At 51.2% G+C, this 26847-nt stretch overlaps 1 protein-coding gene across 5 annotated transcripts in view; it reads right to left on the bottom strand.

The window, feature by feature from the left end:
• MTMR4 (myotubularin related protein 4) overlaps positions 1-26847 on the bottom strand; it is a 58260-nt gene that overhangs the window by 22612 nt on the left and 8801 nt on the right. For 2 of the 5 annotated variants that reach the window (XM_065694246.1, XM_065694245.1), the window contains exons 1-4: positions 5855-6083; positions 3473-3562; positions 934-1050; positions 170-252 (exon numbers count right to left, since the gene is read on the bottom strand). In XM_065694246.1, the coding sequence (XP_065550318.1) occupies positions 170-252; positions 934-1050; positions 3473-3562; positions 5855-5905 (341 nt within the window). In that variant the 5' untranslated portion in view covers positions 5906-6083. Of the gene's footprint in view, positions 1-169; positions 253-933; positions 1051-3472; positions 3563-5854; positions 6084-13916; positions 13991-14401; positions 14592-26847 lie in introns of those variants that run through there. The other 3 variants (XM_065694248.1, XM_065694247.1, XM_065694249.1) reach the window with 3 other exon arrangements.

The raw sequence follows: 26847 nt of genomic DNA, 5'->3' as shown, positions 1-26847 counted from the left end.
ACACACATACAGCTCTGCTCCATTTAACCAGGGAACAGAACAAGCACCAAGTGTTAGTAACCTTGGCCATGGACAGCTCAATTCCAGGAGCAGCACAAGGGTAGACACCAGAGCTGATCATGGCAACTAGCCTGCAGAGACATCTACAACACAGCAATAAAAGAGATACCTGATCACTTTGGAGTCCTTGCAGACAATGTGAAGCTGGAACATATCCCGGCACTCCACACTTTCCATCATCCTCAAAGGCACCTGTAAGGGAGAGATGTAGGGCATAACAACATATACCACATCACATAGACACATCTATTGCAGCCTCGCCTGCAGGCCCATCATGCACAAGTCACAGCTCCTTCAACAATCATGAGCTTCTAGCTCAAGCTACAAACCCACTCTGAGGTGTATGAAGTGTCATGACTCAGCACAGAGCCTCCTTCAACAATTACTATTCCTATTTCTATTCTGTCCCTAAGTAGTCTCCCACCTGGGGCCAGTTCCTGACTAAATCACACCCAGACAAACGCAGGAACTGAGCCAAACAAAAGCTGCAATAAAAGATGGCAAGTCAAGACAGCGAGAGGAGGCCTCAGGCTCCCACTGTCTGCCTCTCGGTTGCTGGTCTCTATGTAGAAGTCTCATTAAAACTGGCTTGTAGGAGACCTTAACAATCTTAAAACTGACAAGGTTAATGCTAGAATTTAAAGAGAACAGCAAAGAAAAGACCTAACTATTACCTAAAGGAAAACCCTCTCCACCCACCGAAGTGCAGCAGCATAACAGCAACTGCATGACCAGCAGTAACGAGAGACAGCATCAGGCTTGGCATCCTTCAAGAAGCACAGTTCCTATGCCACAGACCGCAGGAATGGCTTATGCCCCCCTGCAAAATACTGTAAGAGATTCAGCAGGCAGAAAAAGCACATCCAGACTTACATTGATCACAGAATCCTTGAATTTTATATGAAGCCGGTAGTTGGAGATGGCGATCACTGCGTCGTTTGCATGGCCAAGGTATTCCACTCCCTCACCCTGCAACACAGTGAATGGGACCTGGAAGAGAGACATCATTCATTCAAGACATGTAGAGCACTTTGAGCACCATAAATGCCAAAAGTCCCTCTTCCTACTGCCTCCACAGTGCTTCTCCTGCAGGAAATCATTCACAGCAATGTGCTCTTCACATTGATTAGACAACAGCATGGAACAGCACTGGTACCACCACCCAGTCCCACAAGATGAATCTTCTTCCGAGGATGTCTTATGAGCCACCAATCACCTCCTGATGGATCACATCCTGATGGTGTGACAATAAGTGCTGTGCACACTACCTGTGGGCACCTGGTAACAGGGTCTTTCGTGAGGGCAGAGGGATTTATAGTCCCTGCTTTTGGACAGAGTAAACTCAGCCCTGGCACAAGTGGCATGATAAAGGACAGAACCTCAGGCACAGCTCAAACACTGGGGAGTGCTCTGCAGAGCTCCAGGCGGAGCCTGAAGCAATTTGCCCCGAGGCAGAGTGTCCCATATGTGATCCTGCTGGCTGTGTCCTCTAGATGAAGGGGGCTCTTAGCAGCACTGCAATAACCACTGCTGCCAATCCAGGTAAGTAAACACATGGAATTTTGCCTAATTTCTGCTAAAAAGGCCCTGAGGGAATTTGTGTGGCTGAGGAAATTACCTGGGTTAGAATTAAAAAAACCTAAATGAAACCCAGGTAATCAAGTGTCTGGTTTCCCCCTCAGCCTGGACAGGCTGTGGCTGGTTTTCAAAAGAGGGCATGCTGGGACATAACAAGTTTGAATTTTGTTTTCTTATATTAAAAAAAAAAAAAAAAAAAAAAAAAAAGAACAGACTGAAATTCAGCAAAGTCCTTTGTCCCCAGCCCAGCAGCCTCCTGTGTGCCCTGAATGCCACCAACACCAGGCGATGCTGCTAGCCGGCGATGCTGCTAGCCAGTGATGCAAGAAAAGTCACAAAGATTTCTCCTTCCAGCCAAAGCCCTTTCCCTGCTTGACAGGGCACCTGATAGAACAATTCATTACACTGTAATTAGCACAAGTCAGACCAACTTGTCTTTATTTCTAAGTTGCTTCTATCGCTTGGGTGTATGCTGCCTAAAGATTGAACTTCAGGCTTCATGTGTGTCAACTGTACTATTAACTTCTCCCTTAAGTTACTTGTACAAAAAAACCAACCTTAGACTGGCATCTGTCTGAATACTCTTTAAAAATTATAATTATTTGACACTAAGAGAATATACTCTCTTTTATTTCTGCAGTTTATTTATGCATGCTTGTCAGAGCTGTTTTTAGTTGACATGTATTTCTTCTGCTTATGTGGCTCTTTCACACAGCAACAGAAGGGAGACAGATTAGAAACAGGATGGTAAAACTGCAAGAACTGACAGCGGGAGATCCTGGAATAAACTGAGAAGTGCCCAAATACAGCCTCTTATCAAGCCTTTCACACTTCACTTTACCTTAAAGTAACAACTGACTGAAGGCAAGTTACCCTTTGGGAGGGCTGAACTTTATGGTCGTCTAGAGAGAAGAACACAGCAGGTTCCATTCTCCAGTTCATCTCAGCTCAGACTCCTCTCAGCGGCTTCCCCTCCCCAGGGCGGCAGACCTGCAGCCTTGATCCTGTGCAACTCCTCAGCCACATCCACTCCTTCAAGTAAAACCTGCCGTTGCCACATTCCAGTCTTTGCCTTTATCAGCACCATTCACCAAGGTGATGCCAGTCACTAAGCAGACCCAAATACTGCAGCAGCAGTGAGAACACACAACTGAGCCTGGATCCAGCCGCAGGGGGAGGACGATGAGCACCAGGCAATGTTACAGGAAGCCACAATCACCAGGAGGCTCTGGCTCCCCGGCTCACAATATTGCCTTTCTGCACAGCAGCAGCAGTACCCACGTCTCCTTCAAGGGCTTTTTGCAGTGGGAGCCTGGCACCATATGGAGATTTCTCTTTCCAACAGCTCTGCTGCAGGAAAATGCCAGGAGCAACGTGTACTAGGGCCAGCTCAGCCACTGCATTGCACACTAGAGCTGCACCAAACACAGCCCGGCCCCAATACTCAGACTGTCCCAGAGAGCATCTACCTGCTGCAGAACTACACAGGCAGCACCACGGTTCCTGACTGTCAGCGCAGGTGGACAGCGAACACCCAGCGTTGTGCTGGATTGCATCATGCCACTTACAAGAAGCAGAGGAGATGCTGTACGGATTGCAGCGCCTTGGCAGGGCTGGGAAGGCTGGGCTGGGGCACACAGAGCTGTCATCAGCAGCCTCCACACACACACACGCACACAGAAGGACCTGGCTGGTCCAAATGTGACCCAGGCCAGCCCACAGCCTCCAGAACACGTCCTGGGCTGCAGAACTGCCCTCAGGTTTCACACTGCCACAGTTGACCCTGACACGACTGCCGCATCCCAAAGCTGTTTTGTGCTTCTTACTTCCTTACCTGCAATGACTCTTCCTCCTTTATGAGCTCTTTTGGTGGGAACAAGTCCTTGGCCTGGATATACTCCAAACTGGGAGGGCCTTCCTCACCCTGCATTACAAACAAAACACACATTGAGACAGGCCCCAGCCAGCATGTGTCATGAAAAGCCCAAAATCAAAGACGCTGGATGCTCTTGGTACCCCAATACCTTGGGGATCCCCTGGGCCTGTGCATGGCAATGGCTGTTCTGCCTCCTGACCACACTCTCTGCACTGCAGGACCCCAGTAGTTCCTCTGGCTGCTGCAGAAAACCCACAGCACAGTGAAAGACTGAGGCAGGTCTCCAAGTCCTGTCTTCCAACTGTATGGCGTTTGGAAAGCCAAGCAGATACACCTGGACCATGTGCAGGATCTTGAGATAGTGTATTTGTCACATCAAATGTTACCTCATCACCTTCACTACCGCACCAAAGACAAAATACTGTGACACAAAACGATTTTCGCGCACAGTCCAGCTTCGACCTACTCTTCCTTCTGTATTGAGCAGGACTGCTACTTTTGGGAGTTTTCATTTTCACTCTTAGCCCAAAGGGACCAGGGAAGAACCTGAAGCTTTTTGAGGAGAATACACCAGGGTGAAATGTAACCCTCTAAGAACTGCATCTAAGTACACCCAATTCACACCATGGCACTGACTGGTGACAGCACCCAGCGCATTCCTCCTCGGGGCAGTCTGACCTGCCCAGAAAGACACCCTGCAAAGCCACAGAGGCCTCAGAAGTGGTCCGAGAGGACACAGGGCTGTAACTGGATTATCTTTAACATCCATTCCAACCCAAATCATTCACACGGAACTTGGACACGCCACCCTTGGAAAAGTGGAGAGATTCTCAGTTTGGGGCCTGTGAATCTTTGATCACTCAATGAAGTCTTGGACCCTATTTTCACCAACCCTCAACTCCACGCTCTGTTGAAGCGCTGGCTTGCTGTATGAATGAGCTGAGGATGCTTGCTGCTGCGAGCCCAGGACAGTGTTAATTCCACACATCTGGTGTATGTTTTCTTCAGAATGCCTCTTTGCTCTCTAACTATAGCTCCTCTAGGCTCCAGCATTTACTAGGAAATACTCTGTTTTGTAAGCATTAAATAATACTTTTAAATGTGATATCTTTCTGGGTAAGTCACCCAAGCCATGACCCCAAATTTTAATCCAAAGAAGCAAGAACCATCCCTTTTGGCTCTGTTATATATAAAATGATGCTGAATCCTGTTAAGTCGCTGGCATCCACTCATGTTTTGGCACCTACAGGCACAGTCTGGCCTGAAGAGCTCCCTGGAGCTCAGACTGGGGCAGCCAGACCCAGCTCAGCTCAGCTCCTCTCCAGCTCCAGAACATGGGGTACAGCACCCGCTCCAGCAGCCACTGGCTACCGGGGACTGCAGGGGACTCGGAGGCCTCTCCTGCCAGTGCTGTGAGGCTGAGGCACTGGCCCAGGTGAGCACTAAGGGAAGCTGCAGGCCAGCATGTTTCTGAGGAGCAGAGATCCTCTTCCCATCAGCACTTTGCAGCTTCCAAAGAAATCCCAGTGAGCAGCAGGAACTGGAACAGCCTGAGCCCTCCACTGGCTTAGATGTCCTTGAGTCCCTCCTCGCCTGCAGCACAGGGATGGGCAGGAGGCTGAGCATCGTCTCCTGCCACAGCCCTGTCTCAGAGTACCAGCAGGACAGTGGGATCACAACCCTGCTCTCTTCACGAGCCAGCATCCCCTGAAGCCCTCAGAGCCCATTTGGCCACAAGGCCTTTGGGAAGGCAGGGTGGGGGCTTTCTGCAAGAAGGGGCATCAGCCCCCCTCTGAGCAAGAAAACATCTTTCCCAGATGTCAGGCTCAGGACCCCCTCCCCCTACAATACCATCCTGGCAGCACCAGCACAGGAGGAGGACTCGCACAGCACTGCCTGTCACGCCACAGCCAGGGTGGGAGCACAGAGCTCCCCTGGGGTTGGCTCCTCTCACGACGTAATTTTCCAGCTCCAGGCAGGGACTGGCTGCAGCTTGCGTGGTGTGGCATGGCATGGCACAGCACCACACAGCACAGCACGCCATGCCACGCTTGGCAGGGCCTTCCAGCCAACTCAACCCGCCATGCGGACACTGCTGTGCCCTTGGGCATGGGCAGGGCAGCAGTACAGCAGTGACAGGGCCCATGGTGTCCTCCGGCTGCACAGGGAAGGGAGGAGAAGGGGATACCCTTCTGCGGGGGCAGGGGGGGCAAGCCAGACCTGGCGGGAGGATCCACACGCAGCCCAGCCTCAGTCAGCAGGGGAGCCGGATGGGGAAGCTGGATTCCAGCCCTGCCTGCATGGAGGGGGGGGGGGGGGGGGAAGAAAAGCAGCACTTACGAAGCAGTTGAGCATGGAGCAGGAGACGCGGCCTGGCAGACTCATGTTCATCTCCCGAAGCGGCGGCTGGGCTGGGCGCGCTCAAGCAGCATCTCCTTCCTCCGGTGCCCTGCTGCTGCCGGCCCCGCAGCCGCCGCGCCGGGACTGCCGCAGCCGCCCCGCTCCGCCGCGCAGGGCAGGCGCATCCATCCCGCTGCCCGCGGCCGGGCAGGTGCCGCCGCTGACAATGGAGGAGGGAGGGCGGAGGACGCCCAGACTCCACCTACCTCCGAAGGCCGCCGAGCACGGCTCTGCCATCCAAGTGTCTCCCCGTGAGGCGAGACAGAAAATGGAGAGACGGCGGCAGGGATCAACCCCTCCCCTCCCCATCCCGTCCTTATCCGCACCCTGCCGATGGTCGGATGGCAGCGCCACAGCCCCGTCCCCACCGGGCCGTGCGCGGAGCGGGTTGCCGGGAGACGCAGCCCCGGCAGCGGTCCCTCTCCCCCTGGCACCGGCCTCGTGCAGCGGGAGCGCCGGGAACAACAGCGGTGAGGAGGCTTTGTGCCCCAGCACTGAGCGCCGCGCCCGGGTCATGCCTCCGAGGCTCAGTGGGAGCCTCCGCTTGCAAACCGCTGCCGGGGATCCTCCCGCCGGCCCCGGCCCCCCTGCCCAGGACACAGGGGCTGCCCTGAGGCTTCCTTACTGCTGCATCGTAGAACCCCGGGTGGTTTGTGTTGGAAGGGACCTTAAAGCTCATCCAGTTCCAACCCCTGCCATGGACAGAGACACCTTCCACGAGAGCAGCTTGCTCCAAGCCCCTGTGTCCAACCTGGCCTTGAGCACTGCCAGGGATGGGGCAGCCTCAGCTTCTCTGGGCACCCTGTGCCAGCGCCTCAGCACCCTCACAGGGAAGAGCTTCTGCCTCAGAGCTCATCTCAGTCTCCCCTCTGGCAGGTTAAAGCCATTCCCCTTGGCCTGTCCCTATATGCCCTTGCAAAACATCCCTCTCCAGATTTCCTGTCAGCCGCTTTGGGGGGCCCTAATACTCCCAAGCCTTTATGCCCTCCTTCCTAGGAGCTCCTGTGTGTGCAGGGAGTAGCTGGATGTCTCCGATTCTCACCACCACCCACATTCCAGAGTGTGGTCCCCAGTGTGGACAAGGTTCTCTGGCCCCACCCCCTGGACAGTTAAATCCTGCTGGAAGTTTCACCTACTCTGTTACAGCAATGCTTACAGACCTCTGGAAACACCTTAGGTGCAGGAAATACTGGGATGAACACCCAGCTCCCAGACCAGCCCCCCAGGAGCCGACTTTTTCTGCCTGTTTGTCAAGGCCAGGAGCAAACTGCAAGCTCCCTGGGCCACAGCCCATCACAGAAGCCACAGGACAATTCCTGGGCAATGCCATCTCCACTTCCATCATCAGCTGCTGCTCTGCCCTCCACCTCCCACCACTGAGACAGAGTGGCAATCTCATTCTTAGAATACAGAATTAAAGCCTAGACCATCATTAATTCTCCAATGCCCAGGCCCAACTATTCTGCCTAATGATTTAGGCAAACGTGATCATCAGCTTTTTTGCTCCTGGACCACCAAAACTGAGCACAACCTGTAGTCATTAAGCTCCTCTTAGATGTGGTTGCTCCAAAGATACCATGACAGCTCTACCTAGCCATACCAACAGCACCTTAAAGGTTTTACTCAGGTCAGATAAAAGATTTGGATGTTTAGGTTTAGAGCTGACCAAAGTACGGCTTTGCAACACCCAGACCTACTGCCCATTGTCAGTGGAGGGCAGCAGTGCCCAGCAAAAAGCCACTCAATGACCTCTCTCACTGAGAAAATATACACAGGAAGAACCCCACAAACCATGGTCACACGGGCTTTGCTATTCGGATTAGAAGCCCTAGAAGGAAACATGACCATGCCTGGAGAAAAGCCACCACCTCAGCTTCATCCCACTCCACCATTCACATGGTGGATGGTGGGCAAACGTCAGGTGTTTTCCAGCCCTGGGGGCACCCACAAACCAAAATGTGTTTGTGTCACGTACAGCGTCAACACAAGTTGAGCACCGGGCTATGGACAAGGTTATGGATTTGTCTTGGCCAAGACCAAATGGTAAGAGAGGTGCCTGCTCCCCATAGGCTCTTCTCTAGGATGAATTCCTGAGGTCTGCTGAGAAGCCAGAGCAGCAAAAAGTGCAAGGAGCGTGTTACACTGACCTGTAGCAGGAGAAAAGCACCAAAGCATGTCTGTCACTAACAGCAGACAGAGAAGTTACAGTCAGAGCACATACCGCTGTTTTACGTATTAAACGCACACAGCACCTGACCAGTGCTTCTAACAAACCAACCCATGGAGTAGGTCAGCCCTGACCCACAGTGAGGTATTTAGGACCAGTGCTTCTAACAAACCAACCCATGGAGGAGGTCGGCCCTGACCCACAGTGAGATCTTCAGGACCAGTGCTCACCTCAGGCTTGGCACAATGTCTGTTTCCAGCTCAAGCTGCAGAAGAACTTTTGTATCCCTAAGCTGCAGTTGCATTAAAAGGCTGCTCATCAGAGCATTACTTTGAATTTCCAACCTAAGCTGACCTGAACATCCACAAATAGATCTCTGCTTTCAGTGAAATGTTTTTTGCACTTTTAGCATTAGGAAGACTCACACATGGCTCAAACATCTGCCCCAGCACTGAGCCTGGTGAAGAGCAGAACTAGACCTTGCCCTGAAGTTCAGCAGCATCTCGGAAGCTCCCAGAATTTCAGGAGGAGCTGGACTCAGACTTCACCACTTCCACCTCTTCCTCCATCTGTTCCCAAAACACCTGCTCTCCTTTCCATCCAGCCAGGCAGATGACAGGAGCAGTGGCAGTGAGCCCACTGGGGCTGGGGCAGGCTCAACCAGCTGGCTGAGCTGAGGGGATTTCCTGAATGCACCTCAGACGCCTCCTGCCTGAACAGCTCCATCATCACCAACCACCACCACACTGGACAAGGTTATTTTCACATGACTGGGCTCCTCCAAGTGCCGTGTATATGTGCAGAGAGAGAAACCTCCCTTGTTTTCTCCCAGTCACCACAATCCTAAAGGTTCCAGTACTCTGAGGAAGAGGGGAGCTGAACATAACAGGGGTAGCCTGTTCTTAAGGCCAGTTGGCTGTAATTAACCCTTTCCCCTTCCACCTGCACTGCACTGTTGATGCTGCAAGTGGCTCTCTTCTGTGCTGCTCTTCCTACCCCTCCGTCTGTCTCTGCTTACACAGTGCAGGTAAAGGGCTTGTAACCTCTCTTTAAAGTCCCCAGAGAGATCTGGAGGTTCTGAGATAGCACAGGGCTTGGCAAAGATAGGCCAGGTGCTCAAGAGGCCATCCTGCAACAGTTAAGGGAGACGATATTCCTGACAGAGACATGCGTGCATGCACCAGGACCCAGCCTGCAGCACAGGGGTTCACAGGGTGAGCTGCCCAGGAACACATACTGGGAGCATGGGACAACCACAAAGGTGCTGAAATCTCTGGAGCCAGTCAAAACCCTGAACCACATCTTTCTGCTAAGGGCTAGCCCAGCTTTCTGCAAGACAGGTGGTTGGAAGAGCAGCTACCAGCCACCCTGCCCAGATACCTCCGGTTTCTCTTCAGGGGTCTGCAGCTCAATCTCTCCCCTTCGAAAATCACACTCTACCCAAGTCAAGAACTCCAATGTCTCAAAGAGCTTGAATGACACAAAGATGTACGGGAGACCAAACCCCTTGTGAAATACAGGTGCTGGCAGAGTCTATCACTTGCAGAAAGATGGAAGCAAGCAGCCAAAGGATAGGAAGAGAAGAACTGGTCCCATCTGCTGCAGGGAGGTTCTACCACCAGCACACTGGACTCAGGCTTCCCGGTACAGGCATGCCCTTCCTTACCTTGCAATACCTTTATCTTCTATTGCTTTTCGAGTACACAAATAAAATTACTGTAAATACTCCTTCAGTAGGCAGAGGGCACCACTTCCATCCCTTCTAAATATTATAGGCAGGCTTTTCACCTATAATATGCAGGTGAAGAGGGGGAGGAGGGAAAGCAAAGGGCTATGGCCATGGATGGCAGAGCATCCACAGCCATGCCCCTGGCAGCACACCCATTGCACAGACTGCCCGTGTCTGCATCCAGCTGGTGAAGAATGACAGAAAGCCTGGCAGGAAGAACTGATCGTACTGGGGATGCAGCTCAGGATGTCAGGAGCAAATTGTGGGAGCCAGGACAGCTCTGCCCCACACCCTGGGGCTCTTGCAGTCACTGAGCCTTTACAGCAGCTGCAGGCTGAGACATTCCCAGCAGCAGAGGTGGTATGAGGGCACTCTAGCTTGTATCTGCCCAGGTCTGAGTATTTTGAATGAACATCAAGGTAGGAACTGGCTATTGAACTTTTTACAAGGAGGGGAAGGGAGAGACTTGTATGCTTTATCTCATCCTAACAGAATTTATCCTTTCTGCTTAGCAGATACCAGATGAACTGTACTCAGACACATACCGCTATTTCTCTCCACTGCCTAGGCAGGAGAACAGCAGGAGATCAACATGAGCTGATGCAGAGAGATGACTCCCTGTGGCTGAAGGGACATCTTGTCCTGCCTCTTCTACTTCTGTTGCACAAAGGGCATCTTTGTTTCAGGTCCACCTACAAAAACAGTTCATCTCCTCAATGCCTAAGGAGGTCTTTGGGTGAATTGAAAGGCTGCTGAGCTACTGAGGTGACCTCCCAGAAATAAACCCCTAAATCTGTGTGAAGTTACGATTTTATACCCTGTGAATCAGGCCTGGGATGGTGAGTGCCATCTTTTCATCCATACAGGATGAAAGAAGAGCTTATAGATCTGTAATGCTGCAAGTAATATTTGTTCAGAAAGCTGCCCTGAGGTGAGCATGTCAGACATATGAAGCAAGAAGCCTTTGAGAAGAGGGATGAAAGGACAGGAGTCAAGGGCTGTTGACTGGGCTATCAACTCTGTATGCCAGTAAGAGGGGACCAGGGATTGCGACCTGCAAAACCCACCTAGACTTAACAGCCCAGGTCCCCTCAAAGGGGTGTGAACCATCATGGAAACCCAGGTGTCCTCAGTCCCAGTATCCCCGCAGAGACAGGAGGGAATGCTGCTGTGGGAGATGTTCAGTGAGCCAGAGGTGCTGGCAGAGCAGTGAAGAAGCTTGCACTCACAAGCCAGCTGAGTTTTAGGTAATGTATTACGGTACTGGGTTCTCATTAGGACTGCCATTAGCCAGTTAAGGATTAAACCACCACTAGCACTATCTTGAAGGTCATTTTCATCAGAAGCTACTCTTTGAGAAAGAAAGGAGAAGTCTTACAATCAAAACAAACAAAGCTCTTAACCAGCACTAGACCAAGAAAGAAAGAAACCAGCACTTTCTGTAGGAGCAGAAAGGGGAACACAGCTTGAGATCCACATCTGGGGTGCTGTGGGGTAATGTAGAAGCTTTGGGGCATGCTCTTGCTAAGCAGAGGGCATTGCTGCTGTGCCCTCTGACTGTGGTGATCAGGGGGCAGTAACTAAGCACTCCACATGCCCGCAGGGAATGGGTTTTCCAGCCAATCCTCCCAGCAGCTGCCTGAAGTCCAGCCCTGAAGCTCAAATTAACCAACAAAGCAACAAAACACCCATTAACCAGCAACCCACCTCCATCCCTCCCTGCAGTCCTGCCTCTAACTCCAGTCACAACCTTCCAGGGAGGTCACAAAAGGACTCAGAGGAGGTTGTCAGGAGTTCACATCAGCTTCCTACCTTCAGCTGCTGACAACAGCTCAGGTAAGTAGGAGGAGGTAAATGCTTATTTCTACAGCTCACAAGTACAAGCTGCTTTCTTACCCCTGGCATGGGAGAAAAAAAGCCTACACCGTTCCCAAAACAGTGGGCAAGTGGGGTGGGGGTTTTGTTCTGGTTTGTGTTTTGTTTGGTTTTTGTTTTCCAAAAGGAAAAAATTATATATATATATATAAAAAAATCAAAGGAACATTTTAATAAAATATAACACCCCCATATATCTTTCTCAGAAGGTCTTTTGAAACTGTAAAGTCATCTTCAGGTATTAAATAAGAAGCAGAAGACTCTTGTCTAGAAGAAACCAAACCATCTGTGGTTACAACTAAGGGTGGATCAAGTCCAGGTCAGGATAAGTATCTGTTAAAACACTGGGAAAAAGCACAGTGAAAACAGTAAGAAACCTGGAGAAGGACTTTGGACAAGGGCCTGTACGGACAGGCCAAGGGGAATGGCTTTAATCTGCCAGAGGGGAGACTGAGATGAGCTCTGAGGCACAAGCTCTTCCCTGTGAGGGTGCTGAGGCGCTGGCACAGGGTGCCCAGAGAAGCTGTGGCTGCCCCATCCCTGGCAGTGCTCAAGGCCAGGTTGGACACAGGGGCTTGGAGCAAGCTGCTCCAGTGGAAGGTGTCCCTGCCCATGGCAGGGGTTGGAGCTGGAAGAGCTTTAAGATCCCTTCACACCCAAACCAGTCTGGGATTCCATGTATCCAGATATAATGATTAAAAAGTGAATTAACATATGGAAAGTGCATAAAAAAAATCCCTCCAGGTAATGTGGAAAAGGCCTGGCTGGGTCCATCGAAGACAGATACCCAGCGATGAGGGGGCACTGGTGAACGCCGCTAGGAGAGTTTTGGGGGAGCACCTCCCTGGTGCGTGCTCTCACCTGTCAGGATCTGCAGCTCAGAAATCAGAAACAATTCAATGTTGTTTTATGAGCCCTTGGTAGACCAAGCTTGCTCCAAACCCTGTCCAACCTGGCCTTGAACATTGCCAGGGATGGGGCAGCCACAGCTCCTCTGGGCATCCTGTACCAGCACCTCACCACCTGCACCACTCTCGTCTCAATCCTATACCAAGAAGTTTTTGGGATTTTACAATTCCAGCTGACACCAGAGTAACTCCAACTTGAAGTGTATGACACTTTATCAGGTTACAAGGGCATACTTTCATCTTCCACCTTACAGCAAGCTCCTCAAGCTGAAGTTGCAAGAAGCTTTTCCAACAGACTGCACGTAAGATCTTGAGGTAAAACGAGGCAGCATGAAGACAGGAACCACACCAGAAGTGCTACAGCATAACTACTAGAGCTGACAGTTCAATTAAAGCAGAGAGCACATTTCCTTTTCTATTCCAGCTGTTAACAGATCCCATGGGGGACAATCCCATGGGGGACAATCCCATGGGAGATGTCACTATTTCCTCAGGCAGTCTGCCGGCTTATTTATTTATTTATTTATTTATTTTTAACATGTTTAACCTAAATTTTCATGTGCTCAATTTGAATTCCCAGCCCTTGGACTGTTCCTGCCGTTCTCCCCTGTGCTCCTTCCAACATAACAATTTGCTTCTGGCAGGGGTGGGCACAACACTGATGACAAAACCATGTCACTGCAGCTCTGCTCCGGCTCCCTGCCACCCACAGCCCAACATGCAGATCACCCTGTTGCCTTCAAACTCCCTGACAACACTGCAGCACAGCTGCCAACGTCGCTGCTCTCAGCTTTCTTCCTCTCGTCAGATCACACACATTTTGGGGTATTTCTTGCTGGAGGCATCAGAGGCATTTACCCGAGTTCATCAGCAATCTGGCTGTGTTTCAGTCTTTCCAGATTCTTTATACCATGTTCTTCTGTGACTAACTACTGTAATATTTCTGCTACCCTGGCAGCAGCAGAGCACATGATTAACACAGTGTTAAATCTTCACTGAGAGGTGACAGAGGAACAGAATGAGAAACCCAGCACTGAGTTTTAAAGTCAAAATAAATCAGCAAGCCACAAGAACTGGATGACTGTGTCAGTAGTCCAAGGAGGCAGAAGGGGATATTCCAATAAGAAGTTTAGGGGTAAACTTATCCTGTCAACAGCATCTAGGTGATAGTAATAAACCCTCTATTATTATATATAATGCTCAATACTGTAGCACTCTTCTTTCCCATTCTTGTATTTAGCCTCATACATTTAGCAGCAGAACAAGATTTGGACAAAGAAAGCAGAAAACCACCCACAGAGACAGACTAGAACATATACTCACCATCCTCAGACACAGTCCAAAATCTCCTGGTTCAGTCACAGCTCAGCCTTTTCTTGTTCCTTCACTAGCCTCACCTGTAGCAAAGAAGAGACAGCCCAGGGCAGAAGTTTAGATCAACAGTCATGATAGTTCGGTACGAACATAGAGGAAAAAAGTCCCCAAAAATCAAGAGCCTAAGAAGCCAGTACCCTGTACCTCTCCCTGCCAACCTCCATTCAGTGTCCTTTTCAGGAGCTGCTGGAAGTCAGCTCAGTGTCCCAGGGAAAACACCGAGTCCATTTGGTCAGCTGCAACTCAAGGCATGTGGGATCCACCAGCACAGAGCAGCCAGTACCCCTGAGGTACAAACAACATACCTTGGGGGAGCATGAGAGGGAGCTGAAGGAAGAGAGACCTTGGCATTATGGTTCAAGGACCTGGGGAGGATCCTTCACATGAAACTCAAGTGCTGGGAGAAGACTGCTGTGGTCTTAGGAGGAACTCACCTCTAAAATCACATCTTGTCCTACCAAGGAGGTAGGGCAGGACACAAGAGCTGCAGCCCCTTCTGCAGTTTCTGCCCCACTAGCAGGGGGGACTGGTCACAGGAGGTGTTTCATAGGAGAGTAAAAGCCAAGCAGCAGGACTTGTGCAAGGTCCTGCTCTGAGAAGGTCCTTTCCAATAGCACTGGGTGGTCCCACAGCTGACCCTGGGATATCCATGGAGGAAGAGACCATTCCTCAAGGTTTTCAGATCTCTCCAATATGGGATCACCTGATCACCAGCATCTCTCTCACCTGTCCACATTCTGCTCTCTGCTCTGCCCTTCCAGCCCCACACCAGGGACTGAGTTACACACCATTAAGGATCACCATGGGGAATGGGCTGGCAGCCCCAGCGCTGCTCACCCGGCTGCACACACAGCCTCTGCACTGTGCACACAAGCAGCACGTGTGTCACAGTATATAACAGCGTAACAGTGTTTTCAGTGGGGATGCTCAGGATTTCAGTGTAGCCTGAAGTTGGCTTAGAGCTCCTCAACTAAACCTGCTTCCTGCTGGTGGCCGGCACACACCAAAGCTCCAGGAGTGCTCAAGGTCTTTGGCAAGTTTTGCCACCATTTATTTTTAACCTTGTTCCTCCACAGATGAAATACAAATGTCACAAATGTGGAACTGGAGCCTGACTCTCGCACAACATACCCCAGCTGAGAATCAGTCCTCCGGCTGCCACTGGAGAACAGGGTTGCCTATAGAAGAGTTTCTGAATTCCTCCTCAAGGCTTTTCCTTCCACGCAGGGGTTTCTCTCCCAGCCCTGAATTAAACGAGGTTGGACAACACATGACAGCAGCCAGGCTGAATGCCAGCACTGAGGAGTCATTTCTGAAATGCAGTCCTCACAGTGAGCAAGCAGCAGGCAAGTCCCTCAGCATCCATCCTGCTCCAGCAGCACCCAGGTAGCAATAGTTAGTTACTCTTGTGCTTTCAGGTCATGTCTCATGTCCTGCCATGCACCCAGTGAGAAAGTACTGGAGAAAGGAATGGGATTTCAGAAAGATTCATCACTTGTGCACTGTATCACCTTATGTTTAAAAGCAGATCACCAAGTTTCAGGAAAACATAAAAAAAACCCCACAATGGGAATTAACTTTTTTCCCAGGAAAACAGAAAAAGTCAAATACTGCAATATCTCCCTTCAAACCCAGACCCAGCCTATCTCTTTTCCACTATAAAAACCTTTTCCCCACTATTTAGCACAATGACTACATATCAGGCTTCACAGGGAGGAAATAACCTCGCAGCAGATTACAATGCCACCAGCAAGAGTCAGGCCAACTAACTTTCACAAATGAGGTGAAAAGCACAATTAGCAGTGGAAGTAAAACGTTCAGCAAGCGTTGCTCACTGCTCTGGAGCCATCTGAATTATTGATAGCCCTGGATGCCACACGAGTAATTTTCCTGCAGTACACTTTGTGCTAATTCATTAAATCATTGCTAATCGCTACTTCAGTTTCTCCCTTCCTTCCTCGTAGAAGTCAGTTATCAGTAGCAACTGCAGCTCTCTGTCTACGTCATGTTTTGAGGATGTTCCTGCTCACTCCCATCCCCCAAGCTCTTCTGGAAAGCCAGCTGCTCAAGAGGAAGGCAGGCGGGACTCCCGCAGCCGCATTAGCTCATCCCACAGGAATGTTGCCGTTCCTCCCCCTCCAAGGGCTTCCTCCTCCTGGTCGGGCAAGGATGAAGCTGAAGGGGCTCCTGAGGATTTATCGGGTGAAGGAAGCCAGGAGATACCACAGAAACCCAAGTGCTGCTACTAGCACCGAGGAGAGCCTTGTGTTTCCAGCAATACCCACATTACATCCGGCCCAGCCCACCCATCTGTGGTTAACTTTCCTCTTGTACTTGTGCAGCTCCACCTGCTCCTCTGCTGCATCCCAAATGCATCCCCCTGTTTCAGGACTGGCTGTGGTACTCCTCCTTCCAAAGGCTGCCGGCTCTGCTGCTGTAGCTTCCATCCAGTCTCCAGTCCTCAGGACAAAGGATGGCAGCTGCCCAGTGCACCCAGCACCACTGTCCAAACACCACTCTGGGCTGGCATCTACCCCTGCTCCTGCTAAAGTCACCCACATGCTTCTGCAGCTGCTCAAGGAGCTGTTTCACATGTAGAAGTTGGAGTCCCCCAAAATCCAGGTCAGAAGCTTCCCTAAAATCTTGGTCATAGGGAATGGGCTAGAGCTGGCCCCCTGCTATGCACAGCCAAGACAGAGGCTGAAGAGGGGACCAGACCTCAGCAAAACAGAAAGGATGAAACTGAAGAGATAAAAAGAGCATGATGCATTTCCACACATGGGTGGCAACCATGGCCCAGGGCCTTGTGCTGTTCTGGGGGGCGTAAACACGGGCAGAGCGTGGGCCTCATGCCCCATGGCCGGGGCCCACTGCCGGGCTGGCAGGAGGCACAGGCAGCACTAGCAGTGCTGGGCCATGGGGTGATGCTGCCTGACACAGCTGGGCTGGGGAAGCAGAGGAACAACTCACTTCACTTGAGCATGTTTATACCCTGGATCCTACCCTGGAACTGTTTATCTCTGAGCCAAGCCCTCTCATAATAAGTGTCAGAGTTGAGAACGCTCATAAAACTCTCGATGTGCTCTCCCATGGCCACTTGTCTGTGTGACTTGGGCGTTATCGTACGCTTTGTTGCACAAGCATATTATTCCCTCCAGGGATCTTTGCCTCTCCCAGTGCTGAACAGACTGGCAGGGACCGAGGCAGAGGATGTCTTGAGCCCTCTGCCCTCAATTGCTGCAGATGCTGGAAGAGACACAGAGACTGTGAGAAGAGCTGGGACGGAAGGACTGAGCAGCCTGTGGAGCTGCACCCACCCTCCTCCAGCATGGTTGGCCTCCATTTGAGCATGACACTTCACAGATGACCAGAGACTGTTCTCTATTTCCTGTTCTCCAGTTTGTGTCTCAGCTGCAAGGCCAGTGGGGGTGGGATAAAACTGAGCATGTGCTGGAAAACCTGACTCTCCAAGCAAACAATAGGCTGTGAAAAATCAGAAGAAATGCATCTCACGGAGGTGCCATGAAAGCACACTGCTGCTTCACCAGCCTGTGCTTACAGCAGCCTCATAGACAAGCTTGTGAAAAGCTTAATGGCCTTGAGCACAGTTTGATTAACAACAGCGAGCCAGGAAACACAGAATTACAGGGAACGGTGAGGGTGCACCCTGCATTCACCTGGGAGGGAGGGAGGGGGGGAAGAAGGGGTGGCAGGAAGGAGGATGCTCATTAGCGCACATGGAGCTTTGGGAAATGCAGCAAACAAGGCTTGCAGCTCCAGCCCTGCTGGCTCTGCTGTGACGCAGGTTTCGGTGCATGCCCCGGGTGAGGTGTGTGGCCCCTCCAGCAGTCCCAGGCTCCATTTTAATTGCTCATAAACCTTTGCCAATTGTGTGCAGTTGGAGTGAGGTTCCTGTGCTCAGCGCCTGCCCCAGGCTGAGAGTTTGGTTTAATTTCAGCTCAAATGGTAGAGTTAGTCCTGATGTGCTTCTTGGGGAAAAACACGTCCCAGTATTAAACTGGGGGTGTTAGAATAAACAATCAGGAACCCGACTAGCCTTAGTTTGATCCCAGATGAAACAGAATAACCATCTCAAGCTTCTCAACTAATTAAAAGCTAAAAATGTAATAGTCAGACCACATAGTTAGGTGCAAAGCTGATTGTATGGGACGGTCTTTGTTATTTTAAGCACAATTACAGGTCCAAGGGCTGTCTCTAATGAAGGCAGCTACCATCTGGTCTTCAACAACAACAACAAAACTTTTACTGCTGAGTAACTATTAAGAAGAAAAGATTGGGCTACTGGAGCTTGGGAACGTCACAGCAATACCAGATGATGATGACAAATTGCCAAAATATTCAGATCGCTCTGCAGCACTGAGTGACCCTAATGTAACTGCACTGGGGTGTAACCAGGGGCAAGGTGTGAATTCAGAGGTCCAGGATGACCCACAGGTGAACGGCTGTTGGAAACGCACCTTGGAAGACCCCACAACCACCTCTGCTGGAGCTGCTGGACACGGAGCAGGCAAGAAGTCTACCGCAATGAGATGCAGTAGTGAAGAGCAGAGATGGCGAATGCTGTCCTCAGCATGCTAGGGCCATACCTACAGCTGCCTCCAGGCGGCCAGAGCTAAGACAGCAAGTCTGAAGCACAGAGACAAAACCCACCCGGTGATCCACGGGAAAACAAGCTCTCATAGGCAGCCTAACAAATACATCTATAAATAAAGAGAAGACATGTTCAATATGTTTAAGTATTCATGCAAAGTACAGTCAGCCCTGGGTAACTCCGCTGACGAGGATATAGCTCAATCCAATTACTGGCAGAAGAAGTTTCAGGATTAGATGTATTCCACCAAGCCTATGAAAACAGCTATCCTTTTTACTGCTCAGACCACTTCAATGGATCAGATCCTGGGTGATTTTTTCCTGTCCATGTCTGAACTCACGAATCCCCACACGCCCCTGGGCACGCAGAGCTGGTGATGCCCTCAGCACAGCCTACACCTTCCTGAGGAGGTCAGAGACTCAGGAGCACAGACCAAATCTCATGTTCAAAGCCACCCTGCCTGTGAGGGGCAGGGAGGGTACAAGAGACGTTCTTCCAGGGGAGCATCTGCCATGGCACTGCATGTGCACTACCCACCCTGAGTACCAAGGCACGGTCTGAGACCGACAAGGAGCAAGACACAAGACATCACCTCGCTGAGCCCACGATACAAACCACACACTGCCTGAGAGTGGAGCCACCCTGGCTCACCTGCCCTCAGAGTGTTTTCCTTCATATTGGAAAATGACCAAGATCTCTCTGAAGACTGATTAGGCTCTTCTTGTGTTTGAAAGACGAACACCCAGGTTTCAAACATGGGACTGCACTCAAGAGCACAGACCAGGACACAGAAAGCAGCTCTTTGCAGGACTGCAGAGAGACCGGGAAAGCTGCTGTGGCCAGTAACGCTCCTGACTACACAGCACCATAGCAGAGGAGAAAGGCCCTCAAAAAAACAGGCTGAGAGAGCTGGGCTGGGTCAGCCTGGAGGAGAGAAGGCTCCTGAAGGGGAGACCTGAGAGCAGCTCCAGTGCCTAAAGGGGCTGCAGGGAACCTGGAGAGGGGCTTTGGACACAAGCCTGTAGGGACAGGCCAAGGGGAATGGCTTTAACTTGCCCGAGGGGAGACTGAGATGAGCTCTGAGGCACAAGCTCTTCCCTGTGAGGGTGCTGAGGCGCTGGCACAGGGTGCCCAGAGAAGCTGTGGCTGCCCCATCCCTGGCAGTGCTCAAGGCCAGGTTGGACACAGGGGCTTGGAGCAAGCTGCTCCAGTGGAAGGGGTCCCTGCCCATGGCAGGGGGTGGAGTTGGAGGAGCTTTAAGGTCCCTTCCAACACAAACCAGTCCGGGATTCTGTGATGTGGCTGGCACTTTCTCAGAATGTACAGTGAAGATGCCAGAGGCCATGTCTGAGCCAGCACCATTATCAGTCCTGGAGTCATGTGGGTAAGACCAGGACAGATCACCCAGCCCTGCTGGGCTGACAGCCTGGCATCAAGGAGGAGGGAAACAGCACATGCATGTGCCAGCTGCAGAGGAGTGTGTGCCCAGGTAAGAGTACAGAGAGCTAAGAGCAAAAGGAGGATGGGAACTAGAGCCACATTCAGAGAGCAGATCCTTATGGAAGTGCTGAAGGAGCAGCAGAGCGAGTTCAGGGAAGGCATTTCAGATGCACAGCTGCCTGGAGTCAACCCTCCTGAACAGTGAAGGGGGTGAGAATAATTGGGAGATTTTGCCAAGCTCCAGGTACTTGCAGCAGCAGTTCCAGTGCAGTGGGCAAGGCAGGTTGAGAAGATGAAGGACCTCAGTCTGAATGGCCTACGTAGAGGGGACTTACCAGGTGAGTGGGAAAAAAAGCCAGCCACAGGAAGGGAGCAGGAGCAGAGGGAGCTTTGCCTTTACAAGGGAGATACTGCACAGCACAGGGAAGGATTCGGAGTTGGTGAGAAACTGAGAATTAGGGGGAAGGGGAATGGTGCAACAGCGAGTAATAGGCAGCACAGGGTAAGGGGCAAGAAAACAAAGCAGAACTTGGGCCTGAAGCAGATGAAGAAGAGCGCCGGGAGAATCACCGAGGCAGGAGGGGATGTCAGCAAGGTGTTTTGTCTTTTTCCCTCCTCTACAGTGAAAAGTGAGGCAAAAGAAGACTGGAGAAGTAAGAGATGTGCCCAGAGCATCCATGGGCTTGATGCTGACAAAAGCTCCTGTTTTAGGGAGGACCACAGCAGATACAACCCAAGCCTTGAGCCCGCAGCACGGCGGCAGGCCTGGCCCAGAGCTCTACCATGGAAGCCACTGCCAAAGCAGGAATGAACCTGAGAAGTCTTGGAAAAATGAGTATGTGACAGGAGAGATGGGCTGGAGATGGCAAAGCTTGGGAACAGCAATGCAAACCCTGAGGGCAGACACGCTGGTGGCAACAGGAAACAGACTCTGCTTGAGCTGAGCAGCCATTAGGATGGCACCGGGGCACAGGCAGTTTGGGGGTTCATGCTGGTGAGCACTGTAGAAATGAGGACTGCTGAGGGTGGAAGAAACAGGAAGGATTTGGGAATGTAGAAGAGTGTGTGGACAGAGCCAGAGGGAGAAATGGACAAACAGGACTAGAGCTGGGGGAAGAAAAATTCCGCCCGAATTTGAAAGATGCCAAACTGGACAGGATGGGCCTGAGATGCACAGGCAGTGACGGCCTAGCACCCACCTCTGCTGCAAGCCCAGGGAAGAGCTTAGCCTGGGGTCACGACCAAAGCAGACTAAGAACAACCTGTTTTGCAGAAGAATGAAAAATCAAGGAAGGGAGAGACCCTTATGGGGCAACCCAAACTGCAGGACTGCTTTTCCAGCACCATTTCATGTGTCCCATCTTTCCCTCTGCCACACCTCATTCAGCCAGCAGTCAAGAGAGATGGATACACAGAGGAACCAGAGCACACCATGTGCAAGATGGCAGCGCATGGGCAGGCAGACCCTGATGGACTCCAGCTCCAGCAGTGCCAGCCAGCCAGATGCCCCTACATTGTGGAGGATTACGAGGGAAGAGCACAGAGCCTAGGCCCCTAATGCACACTGCTATCCACCACCACAGCTACTGCAAGCATCATGAACTGCAGCAGCCTGCTTGCCTGCCAGCTGGCTCCTCTCTTCACATTAATGACAGTGAAATCAGAATTTCAAGGGGGAAACTGTGAAGGAAGCCCCAGGTACTGCAGTGAGGACCACTGATGTGTGCTACTCACAATCACCTCCTTTCCCTCACCAGTGCTGTGGCAGTGGAATACACAGCTCTGAGAGTGAAGCACCCAGGGGCTGGTGGCACCAGGTGGCAGCAGCACCCAGGGATGTTCTTGCCTTCCTCTTCCTCCAGCACTGGCAGAGAACAGGCCTGGCAAAGGCGCTGCCATCGCTGCGCTGAGTCACTTCCCGTCCTGGCCACAGAGAAGCTGTGGCACCAGCAGAGAGCGAGACAGACCCTCATTCATCTCAATGGCACTGGTGCAACCCTGGACTTAAAGAGCTCCCCCTGAACTCCCCCACCCTCCTGGCCTTTCATCCTGAGCTGGCAGAGGAGGGATCCAAGCTGAACTTCGTAACCACAGGACTGAGGGAGACAGGAAGCACAGCTCTGGCAAACATTTCCAAAGCCCCTGGAACTCCAGCCCAGAGTTCTCCAGATTTGTTTGCTTTTCTTACAACAAACAAAAAACCAAAACAAAACAGAAACAAAACAAAACAAAAAAAAAGAAAAAAAAAAGAGGCAGTGGGGACATTGGGATTCACAATTAAGCCTTTATTCAAGTACAATTGCCTGGTCCCTACCCAAAGCAGAGCAGAGGGACCCATCCCAGCTGCAGTCCAGGCTCTTGCCTGCTCCCTGGGTCCTCTGCTGGCAGCCTGAGGGACGTGGGTGCTGGGCTCCTGCCCGCTCTGCCACTGCCCCTCTCTACACCAGATTTTTAACTCAGTCTCAGGAAGGAAGCAACAGCTTCAAGGAAATGGTGCCTGTGCTACTAAGGTCACATCCCAAGTGTCCAGGCTGGAGCAGCTCTGTCTGAACTGGTCTATGTGCAAACAGTCCTTACCCATCAGGAGCGTTTGCCTTTTGATTCTCATCAACTTGTGGAGTCTCTGACAACTGCGGTTTTCTTTGAAAGGCAGACTTTGTAGATGCAGAAAAGTATCTCAAATACGTGACCCAAAAGCTCAGAAATCAAAAGATAAAGCCCTGGAGCACCACTCCTGCTCTCCACCCTTCACCGGCCCTCCCAGCCTGGCTCAGGGCTCTCCAGAGCACCCAGCTGCCATATGCTTATATTCACCATCTGGGTATTTTAAACAACTTCACCAAACAGCAGCAACACAACTTCAGCCCTGTTGCTATTACAAATGTCACTTCTATTATTCCTTTACACAAGAGGGATGTGGAACTGTTGGACTGAATCCAGTAAAGGGCCACGGAGATGCTGCGAGGTCTGGAGCAGCTCTGCTTTGGAGCCAGGCTGAGAGAGCTGGGCTGGGTCAGCCTGGAGAAGGCTCCTTAAGGGAAGAACTTAAGAGTAGCACCAGTGCCTAAGGGGGCTACAGGAAACCTGGAGAGGGGCTTTGGACACAAGCCTGTAGGGACAGGCCAAGGGGAATGGCTTTAACCTGCCAGAGGGGAGACTGAGATGAGCTCTGAGGCAGAAGCTCTTCCCTGTGAGGGTGCTGAGGCGCTGGCACAGGGTGCCCAGAGAAGCTGTGGCTGCCCCATCCCTGGCAGTGCTCAAGGCCAGGTTGGACACAGGGGCTTGGAGCAAGCTGCTCCAGTGGAAGGTGTCCCTGCCCGTGGCAGGGGTTGGAGCTGGAGGAGCTTTAAGGTCCCTTCCAACACAAATCAGTCTGTGATGATTCTCTATACAGGTGTGTAAATGTACTCATTTGGTGTTATTCTAGAAGCCTGAAGGTGTCTAAGGCATCTGCCTGCAGCCGGACAGAGGACATGACCAATGGGGGAACTATATCCCCAGTAAAGGCAGTTGAAGGCTGGGCAGGATGTCTTTGGCTTCCAGACAGGTACTAGACTAAACTGGTACCTGCCTGCAAGTACCTGAATCCACCCCTGGGACAGACAGTCAATAGAAACAGTGTCTGAAAGAAAAAAAAAAAAAAATACTGCTGTTATTGCAGGGGATCACATTCCTCAGGGGTGTGATGGCCCCGCACAGCCACAGCTCCGGCCGGGCCTCCTGCTTTCTAGTTTTCTTCCATGGGAATAAAATGAAGCATTTTTTAGCTACCCACATAAACATATACATGAAAAAGCTATGACCAAAACTAGAGCAGGTCCAAGAAGATAACAAAGCATCAAGATTTCTTCTCTTGACTCACCCAAGCCAAGCCCAGTTTCCCCAGCAGCCTCCCCAAGACCAGCTTGCACCGACGATGAGGATCCTGCACCAGGGTCTACAGCACTGACTGCAGCATCTGACCACTTGAAACATGGCTGTGAACACAGGTCTCTGCTCGATGCTCCTCCCTGCTTCTGGAAACCCAGTTTCTCTCTAAAACTGGCAATAAGTGCACTATTATCCAGTGAAGCACACAACTCCACCTGCCACGGAAGAAAGCTCTAAAGCAGAGTGATGAACACCTGCTCGGGCTTTACACCATCAAGCTACAGGAAGACAGGAGACCACAGCATGAGAGGAAAACCCTCAAGAACTGTTGTTAGTAAGTTAAGAGCTCCCTTGCGATTAGATGGTGTACTCAAAATCTCGCTGTTTGCTGAGCACAGGCAGCTGATGGTCAGAGCTGTCAGCTCCCGTGGGAGCACCACGTCCAAGGGGAAACTTCTCTGCACGGTGACCACTGACAACAGCCTGGATGTCCTCCTGCCCTGTGCCACAGCAGACAGGAGCCCTCTCAGGGCTTCATGTTGACACCACTGCTCTTCCCAGCCAGGTACATACAGCAATGAGCTGGGAAACCTGCCATTCCTGAGGCTTTTCCTGGGGGTTGTATCCCCCCCAATAGCAAGCAATACCTAACCTGGCCGTTAACAATTCCCCTTTCCCACCCCAAGCCCCCAAAAACTCGGGTTTAAGAAGGTTAAACTGGAACCTCTGGTCTCTAATCTCTTGGTATCCAGAGCCTTCAAAACTGCTTTGCACTTTAGCAGGGGAAAATCACATGAAGGGACTGCCTTGCACACTGACCTGCTTTCATTAATAAGCTCACCTCATGCAACAGGACAGCAAGTTCAGGTGAGCTTAACTGCCCTCCACCATGAGCTTAGCTGGTGCTAAAAGCAGCGCTGCGCATGACATCCTCTCTAAAGGCACTCTTAGAAAGGGAAATCCCCAGCAATCAATAAAAGGAAAGAGAAGGCAATTTGATATATACAGCATGTGCCCTGCTTATTGAGCAGCGAGAGCTGCACAAACCCACACGCACTGTCCCTTCCCTGCTGGCAGCTTCCACCAGGACAGGATATGAAGACAGGCACGTAACTAAAAGGAGCCTAAGGATTTGTACTTGTCTGCTGCCATTCACAGAAACTTGTTCAGTGCCAGGAGCACAGCCTGGGACTTCTTACCTCTAATAACTGACTGTATTAAAACTCATTAAGCATCAAATCCCTGCCTCTGAAATGTTTAGGAAAAACTGAAATGCATCTGACATACTGTATCTAAACCCAAGGACAAATCTTAAGGAGCAAGGGGACTTTTATCACAGACTGGTTTGGGCTAGAAGGGACCTTAAAGCTCATCCAGTTCTAATCCCTGTGGCAGGGACACTTTCCTCTAGAGCAGCTTGCTCCAAGCCCCTGTGTCCAACCTGGCCTTGAGCACTGCCAGGGATGGGGCAGCCACAGCTCCTCTGGGCACCCTGTGCCAGCGCCTCAGCACCCTCAAAGGGAAGAGCTTCTGCCTAAGAGCTCATCTCAATCTCCATCATCTTTGCTGAAATACCAGATGGCCACCTTCCTCCTGCCAGCACGCAACAAGGCATCTGACTCCCCATCTTCTATCACCCCGTAACACCCTTTTGCTCTGCAGTGCTTGTGGGTGGGAGGAAGTGGCACAGCTACCCACAGCACAAACACGGTGGGATGCTGCCCACTGTGCTCCCTGCTCACAGGGAACCCTGACATTTGAACCAGCGGCTTGTTCAAGCCTCAATTTTGTCTTTGTCATCAGTAAAACATGCTGAAAATGTGACTTCCTCTGCAACAAACCCTACTGAATCCTTTCTGAGAAGTCTAAGTAACTTACTCCTGTATTTCAATGAAAGAAGCCAAGCCCACAGGTGCGACAGTTTCGCACATACTTCTGGAACTTCCTTTAGTAGAAACACCTACTGAAGAAGGGCGGATACAGTAGAGGGGGGGGGGATAAGAAGGGTGGGAAGAAGGGGGTTTCACTTCTCATCAAGCCTGTGTTTTATTATAAACCAAAACTGCTAGCCCACTTCACAGGATGAAAACTCCTTTGCTTACTCTTTTGCCTCATTTAGCAATGGCAATGGAAGCTCTGCACACTGTTTCCTAATGAGGCAGTTAGATCTGCACAGAACGCCCGCATTCAAGTGCTTTATATTAAACTAAAATCTCAATTTACTCTCCTTGCTGAACAAACAGGCTCTGTCTAAGATCATCTTATCCAGCATACAAAAGTGCCTGGCTGCCCTCTTCCCGCTCAAGTGCAGGGCAGGCAGCAGGAAGGTATCTGTCTGTTTGCTGCCATGGCTGGGGGTGGCATTCCCCAGGGAGCACTATGAGCAAACTGAATACGTTCACTTTTAAAGTTCCAGAAAGGGGAAAGAGCAAAGAACAGAGGAGGCATAAAGCAATTTTATGCCAGTCCGAGAAGTGCAAAGGACAGGAGCGAAGGCTAAGACTCGCTTGCTGGCATGTCCCAGCCCTGGCATCCACTCCACCTGTGGGTCTGCATCCGCCCATCCTGGCTGCCTGCAGTAACACCACATTCCCCCTGTAGCTGCCCACAGTATGCCTCCAGGCTACCCTAGATGCAGCACAGTGTCTTGGATGCTACAGGCTACCAGCTCTTCTAATGGGAACAGCCAATGGAGCAAGTCAGCTGCAGGCATAAGAAAGAACATCGCAAATTCTTCAGACAAAACCATGCCAGTCCATTAATTTCTTTTGATCATTTATTCATCTTTTAAGATAAGGGGCTTCCCTTAAGATAAGGGGCTTCCCTGCAGGCCTTGCTCCTCTTTAAGTCCATCAGATCTCAGCCTGAAGCAACTCCATTAATCATCACTTGCTCCACCAAGTCTCATCCTTCACCTTCAGCCAGCAGAAAAGCCCCAACATGGCTCTTCATGCTACC

The sequence above is a fragment of the Lathamus discolor genome, chromosome 14 (assembly GCF_037157495.1).
Source record: "Lathamus discolor isolate bLatDis1 chromosome 14, bLatDis1.hap1, whole genome shotgun sequence".
Lineage (NCBI taxonomy): Eukaryota > Metazoa > Chordata > Aves > Psittaciformes > Psittacidae > Lathamus > Lathamus discolor.
The sequence above is the reverse complement of the archived record's forward strand: the minus strand, read 5'-3'. Positions and strand labels throughout refer to the sequence as shown.